The 7,500-nt window shown below is 46.2% G+C and overlaps 1 protein-coding gene across 1 annotated transcript in view; it reads left to right on the top strand.

Annotated features, from left to right (window-relative positions):
* LOC115125051 (trehalase) overlaps window positions 1-414 on the top strand; it is a gene marked incomplete at its 5' end in the record, with an annotated part of 19,438 nt that extends 19,024 nt beyond the window's left edge. Inside the window, 1 exon segment of the mRNA XM_065000647.1 lies at window positions 1-414. This exon segment is cut by the window's left edge and continues 144 nt beyond it. Within this exon segment, the coding sequence (XP_064856719.1) occupies window positions 1-12 (12 nt within the window).
* Window positions 415-7,500: the final 7,086 nt, after the last annotated feature.

The raw sequence follows: 7,500 nt of genomic DNA, 5'->3' as shown, positions 1-7,500 counted from the left end.
CTGTTCCTATGAAATGCAATGGGTGTAGGGTGGAGTTGCCCCTAGACGCTGATCTCGGGTCAGTTTTCCCCACCAATAGTTAGGATTGGGGCGTAGTAAGCTGGTCCTTGATCTGTACGTAGGGGGGGGACTTCACTTCGGAGCTTTTAAAATGTTAATGCTTAGAGGAGGATGTTGATGGTTAAACTGTACAGAGTCTGAACATGAAGATGATTTTAAACTCTGTTTCCCTTGCTAACTATCATTGTGTGAGTGTGTGTGTGTGTGTGTGTGTGTGTGTGTGTGTGTAATGTCGTGGAAATGTCCTCTATTTACCAAATCATGAGAGAGCAAACCACAACACAAGTCAGAGTTATCATAAAGTCCATCTTTAATTATATGAGCTCCATCACAACCCTGTGACTCTCGGATCAATTCAGTGTCGATCAATGAATTCTCTGAGAAGTCCCTTCCACATTTCAACTGAGGTCCTTTATAGCAACGACACACGCAGGATAAGACAGCATCGGCATAATTCATCGTTCAGCTTTGTCTCCTTTCTCAAACCCAGAACCATAAACAAATCCTCCATATCAACAGGCATCAAATCCATCCTATCTTGACAAGATCACAGAGACCCATTGCCTGGCACACAGACATTGTGGAGCCCAGAGATACACGTTTGACCTCTCCCCTCTCTCCGGCCCAAGTAACTTCGTCTTGACAGAGAACAGATGACTGCAACCCCGCCACAGTATTATACAAACCCATTCTGATGAGAAGTAACTTACAAACATATGATGAATATAAAACATCTTACCAATCTTACCACCAATTCGGATTATTCCCCAACAGTGTGTGTGTGTGTGTGTGTGTGTGCACACGATGATCATGGTAACTGATATTAAACTGAAATCACAAACGATAATAATCTTCATCCAAGATATTTCACTGGAGCTGAACTCCTGGTGTGTCACGAAGCATTTCCATACTGTAAGTGGTGGGACCCCATTTCCTTATATGGTCAACTACTCTAGACCAGGGCCCCAGTGCACTTCAAAGAGGATAGGGAGCTATTTAGGACATAGACGGAGTGATATGTGCAGTGATTGGTTTAAAGATAATCAGATCTAGTGGCGTGAGATGTGCAGTGATTGGTTTAAAGATAATCAGATCTAGTGGCGTGAGATGTGCAGTGATTGGTTTAAAGATAATCAGATCTAGTGGCGTGAGATGTGCAGTGATTGGTTTAAAGATAATCAGATCTGGTGGCGTGAGATGTGCAGTGATTGGTTTAAAGATAATCAGATCTAGTGGCGTGAGATGTGCAGTGATTGGTTTAAAGATAATCAGATCTAGTGGTGTGTTTTGTGTGACTCCTGTCTAAATGAATCAATTGTCTCCAATGCTGCCTGTTTGAAGGTCAAATTGGGAGAAACTGGGGAACGATATGACCTTAATCCCTCGGAGCATTTGGCAACAGACAATGAACGCTGTTTAATGCTGTTTAACGATCGACCGTGTTGTTCGTAGTTTGAGTTGAATGAGTCAATGTATGAACAGCTCTTGTTTATTATAAAAGGTATTTCTGTTTGTTCACCTGACAACGCTTCCTGTCAGTCTTTGACAGTGTTTGTCTGGAGAAAATGTGCACTACTCTTGAAAGGTCAAAAGGTTTATACCCTAATTGGCTGTCTGCAGACACGGCTCTCTTCTATCTCAATATAACAACACACAGAGATATGCAAAAGGTCATCAGATGAGAGGTTCAAGGAATCTGCTCCTCAAAGAGAAATGCCACTGACCCGACTTTGGAGATAGGAGGCAGGAGAGGGAGTCAGGAGGCAGGAGAGGAGGCAGGAGGCAGGGAGGAGTCCAGGAGGCAGGAGAGGAGTCCAGGAGGCAGGAGAGGCCAGGAGGCAGGAGAGGAGGCCAGGAGGCAGGAGAGGAGGCCGGAGAGGAGTCCAGGAGGCAGGAGAGGAGGCCAGGAGGCAGGAGAGGAGGCAGGAGGAGTCAGGAGGCAGGAGAGGAGTCAGGAGGCAGGAGAGGAGTCCAGGAGGCAGGAGAGGAGTCCAGGAGGCAGGAGAGGAGTCCAGGAGGCAGGAGAGGAGGCAGGAGGCAGGAGAGGAGTCCAGGAGGCAGGAGAGGAGGCAGGAGGCAGGAGCAGCCCTGTTCCCTTAAATTTTGACCTTTAAAAAAAAAAAAAAAAATGTGTAACTCGATGTCAGTTGGAGTAGAAGTTGTTAAATTCAAACCCAAATTAAAAAAAATAATAATAATGTTTGACTTCTGTTGAATTTCCTCAGTGAAGCTTCTTGTCTTTTAAAAAACAGGGTTCTGTGTCCTGGTCCCGATGGTTCAGATCAGAAATTACACCGTTTGTTTTTGTGGCGAAACAAAATAAAGCTCACTGAAATTCTTCTGTTTTCCTGTTAAAGGGATACTTTGAGATTTTGTCAATGAGTCCCTTTATCTACTTCCCCCAGTCAGGTGTCCACCTGGATATCTTTTTTTCCTGTCTGTGTATCCACGTTTCTATCCACAGTACCCAAGTCATGCATATCACCTAAATAAATTAAATCCTGACAGCTGTGATGGAAACAAGAAGTTTCTGTACAATTGTATAAAATGCAGACGTATAATTTGTTCGTTCGACATGGTGGGGTCTTTCAGTGCCGTAAAATGAGTTATGTGAGAAATGGCAGTGAAAATGACTTTCTGAGCCAATATTGATACAATAACCATAATAATAAGTCAACTTGGAGTCATGTGATTACATGCTGTGTGGTCCTCCCACTACGACTCAGGAAACAGTTTTATCAGGCTACAGATGAAATGTGTCGTGGTGAACAGGGTGGTGAAAGTGCACGGTGATGAGTTTGATGCTCCTTTCCAATACATAACTAGACTCTTATTCTGGTGACATGAGGATCGATGCTCGACTGCCGTTTGACAAATACAAACCTCTCTCTTACCCTTAATGTCATCATGTAGACTAGCAGACCAGCACTGTATAGAACCAGCCCTGTATAGAACCAGCCCTGTATAGAACCAGCCCTCCCCAGCCCTGTATAGAACCAGCCCTGTATAGAACAAACCTCTCTCTTACCCTTAATGTCATCATGTAGACTAGCAGACCAGCCCTGTATAGAACCAGCCCTGTATAGAACCAGCCCTCCCCAGCCCTGTATAGAACCAGCCCTCCCCAGCCCTGTATAGAACCAGCCCTGTATAGAACCAGCCCTGTATAGAACAAACCTCTCTCTTACCCTTAATGTCATCATGTAGACTAGCAGACCAGCCCTGTATAGAACCAGCCCTGTATAGAACCAGCCCTGTATAGAACCAGCCCTATATAGAACCAGCCCTGTATAGAACCAGCCCTCCCCAGCCCTGTATAGAACCAGTCCTGTATACAACCAGCCCTGTATAGAACCAGCCCTATATAGAAACAACCCTGTATAGAACCAGCCCTGTATAGAACCAGCCCTGCATAGAACCAGCCCTCTCTTACCCATAATAATCATCATGTAGACTAGCAGACCAGCACTGTATATGCCAGCCCTGTATAGAACCAGCCCTGTATAGAACCAGCCCTGTATAGAACCAGCCCTGTATAGAACCAGCCCTCTCTTACCCATAATAATCATCATGTAGACTAGCCTACCAGCACTGTATCTGTGAGCTGTTGGGCTGGAGACCACAAGCCAAGACCAGAGGAGGCACATTTGCTATATAACACAACAGTTTTTCCTGATAAAACTATCAGAGTTGAAAGTGCAATGGAAAAACACTGAACTTTTAGATTTTTAAAAATATTTTCATGAACATATGTTGCCAATTGGATGGCATCCTAGCTTCTGTCCAGTATGTCATAAGGTGAATGCACCAATTTGTAAGTCGCTCTGGATAAGAGCGTCTGCTAAATGACTTAAATGTAAATGTAAGAATGTTGAGGTAGCATGCTAGCAGATGCCCATTGATTTTACAAGTCATTGCGCTAACGCTAGTTAGCATTGGCTCACAAAACGACCTCTTCACTTCCTTCATGCTGGACACAGAATGGTATCCAGTAGTTCCTCTGACTCTGGGGATGTATAGATAAAGGGCCTCCTTGCCAAATTATCACTTTAATCTATTGACTTGTTTCTATTAACTTCTACAATTTAGTTATGGAAGTAGTGTTTTCTCTTGAAACTGGTGAGAACCATGACTGTGGTTGTCCCAACATGCACCCTGTTCCTGATATAGTACACTACTTTTGTCCTTGACCTATTAACACTGCCTTAAGAGGGACACTACTTTGAAGGGTTAGTAGTGACTAGCCACGACTCAATGTCCCAAATGGCATCCCATTCCCTACACAGTGCACTATATAGGCCCTGGCCAAGTGGTGTACTATATAGGCCCTGGCCAAGTGGTGCACTATATAGGCCCTGGCCAAGTGGTGCACTATATAGGCCCTGGTCAAAGTGGTGTACTATATAGGCCCTGGTCAAAGTGGTGTACTATATAGGCCCTGGCCAAGTGGTGTACTATATAGGCCCTGGCCAAGTGGTGCACTATATAGGCCCTGGTGAAGTGGTGTACTATATAGGCCCTGGTGAAGTGGTGTACTATATAGGCCCTGGCCAAGTGGTGTACTATATAGTGGTGTACTATATGTAACAGTATAACTTTAGACCGTCCCCTCGCCCATACCCGGGCGCCAACCAGGGACCCTCTGCACACATCAACAACAGTCACCCCTCGAAGCATCGTTACCCATCGCTCCACAAAAGCTGCGGCCCTTGCAGAGCAAGGGGAACCACTACTTCAAGGTCTCAGAGCAAGTGATGTCACCGATTGAAACACTATTTAGCGCGCACCACCGCTAACTAGCTAGTCGTTTCACATCCGTTACACTCACCCCCCTTTTGACCTCCTCCTTTTCCGAAGGGATGCCTCTCAATCCACCACCTATGTTACTCTTCCACATACTTTAGGGATGCCTCTCAATCCACCACCTATGTTACTCTTCCACATACTTTAGGGATGCCTCTCAATCCACCACCTATGTTACTCTTCCACATACTTTAGGGATGCCTCTCAATCCACCACCTATGTTACTCTTCCACATACTTTAGGGATGCCTCTCAATCCACCACCTATGTTACTCTTCCACATACTTTAGGGATGCCTCTCAATCCACCACCTATGTTACTCTTCCACATACTTTAGGGATGCCTCTCAATCCACCACCTATTTTAATCTTCCACATACTTTAGGGATGCCTCTCAATCCACCACCTATGCTCTTCCACATACTTTAGGGATGCCTCTCAATCCACCACCTATGTTACTCTTCCACATACTTTAGGGATGCCTCTCAATCCACCACCTATGTTACTCTTCCACATACTTTAGGGATGCCTCTCAATCCACCACCTATGTTACTCTTCCACATACTTTAGGGATGCCTCTCCAATCCACCACCTATGTTACTCTTCCACATACTTTAGGGATGCCTCTCAATCCACCACCTATGCTCTTCCACATACTTTAGGATGCCTCTCAATCCACCACCTATGCTCTTCCACATACTTTAGGGATCCTCTCAATCCACCACCTATGCTCTTCCACATACTTTAGGGATGCCTCTCAATCCACCACCTATGCTCTTCCACATACTTTAGGGATGCCTCTCAATCCACCACCTATGCTCTTCCACATACTTTAGGGATGCCTCTCAATCCACCACCTATGTTACTCTTCCACATACTTTAGGGATGCCTCTCAATCCACCACCTATGCTCTTCCACATACTTTAGGGATGCCTCTCAATCCACCACCTATGCTCTTCCACATACTTTAGGGATGCCTCTCAATCCACCACCTATGCTCTTCCACATACTTTAGGGATGCCTCTCAATCCACCACCTATGCTCTTCCACATACTTTAGGGATGCCTCTCAATCCACCACCTATGTTACTCTTCCACATACTTTAGGGATGCCTCTCAATCCACCACCTATGTTACTCTTCCACATACTTTAGGGATGCCTCTCAATCCACCACCTATGTTACTCTTCCACATACTTTAGGGATGCCTCTCAATCCACCACCTATGTTACTCTTCCACATACTTTAGGGATGCCTCTCAATCCACCACCTATGTTACTCTTCCACATACTTTAGGGATGCCTCTCAATCCACCACCTATGTTACTCTTCCACATACTTTAGGGATGCCTCTCAATCCACCACCTATGTTACTCTTCCACATACTTTAGGGATGCCTCTCAATCCACCACCTATGTTACTCTTCCACATACTTTAGGGATGCCTCTCAATCCACCACCTATGTTACTCTTCCACATACTTTAGGGATGCCTCTCAATCCACCACCTATGTTACTCTTCCACATACTTTAGGGATGCCTCTCAATCCACCACCTATGTTACTCTTCCACATACTTTAGGGATGCCTCTCAATCCACCACCTATGCTCTTCCACATACTTTAGGGATGCCTCTCAATCCACCACCTATGCTCTTCCACATACTTTAGGGATGCCTCTCAATCCACCACCTATGCTCTTCCACATACTTTAGGGATGCCTCTCAATCCACCACCTATGTTACTCTTCCACATACTTTAGGGATGCCTCTCAATCCACCACCTATGTTACTCTTCCACATACTTCCGGGGCCGACAGAGATGGCTGCCTCGCTTTGCGTTCCTAGGAAACTATGCAGTATTTAGTTTTTTTTTATGTGTTATTTTTTACAATGTAATCTTAGGTTTTTATTAAATACAGCCGGGAGGAACTACTGGATATCAGAGCAACGTCAACTCACCAACATTACGACCAGGAATACGACTTTCCCGAAGCGGATCCTCTGTTTGGTCCACCGCCCAGGACAATGGATCCTCTGTCTGGTCCACCGCCCAGGACAATGGATCCTCTGTCTGGTCCACCGCCCAGGACAATGGATCCTCTGTTTGGTCCACCGCCCAGGACAATGGATCCTCTGTCTGGTCCACCGCCCAGGACAATGGATCCTCTGTCTGGTCCACCGCCCAGGACAATGGATCCTCTGTTTGGTCCACCGCCCAGGACAATGGATCCTCTGTCTGGTCCACCGCCCAGGACAATGGATCCTCTGTCTGGTCCACCGCCCAGGACAATGGATCCTCTGTCTGGTCCACCGCCCAGGACAATGGATCCTCTGTTTGGTCCACCGCCCAGGACAATGGATCCTCTGTCTGGTCCACCACCCAGGACAATGGATCCTCTGTCTGGTCCACCACCCAGGACAATGGATCAGAACCCAGCCGGCGAAAACCAAAACAACGGCGCCGTAAAAGAGGCAGACGAAGCGGTCTTCTGGTCAGGGTCCGTAGACGGGCACATCGCTCACCGCTCCCGAGCATACTACTCGCCAATGTCCAGTCTCTTGACAACAAGGTAGATGAAATCCGAGCAAGGGTAGCATTCCAGAGAGACATCGGAGACTGTAACGTTCTTTGCTTCATGGAAAC

The sequence above is a fragment of the Oncorhynchus nerka genome, linkage group LG14, assembly GCF_034236695.1.
Source record: "Oncorhynchus nerka isolate Pitt River linkage group LG14, Oner_Uvic_2.0, whole genome shotgun sequence".
In the NCBI taxonomy this organism is placed as follows: Eukaryota; Metazoa; Chordata; class Actinopteri; order Salmoniformes; family Salmonidae; genus Oncorhynchus; species Oncorhynchus nerka.
The sequence above is the reverse complement of the archived record's forward strand: the minus strand, read 5'-3'. Positions and strand labels throughout refer to the sequence as shown.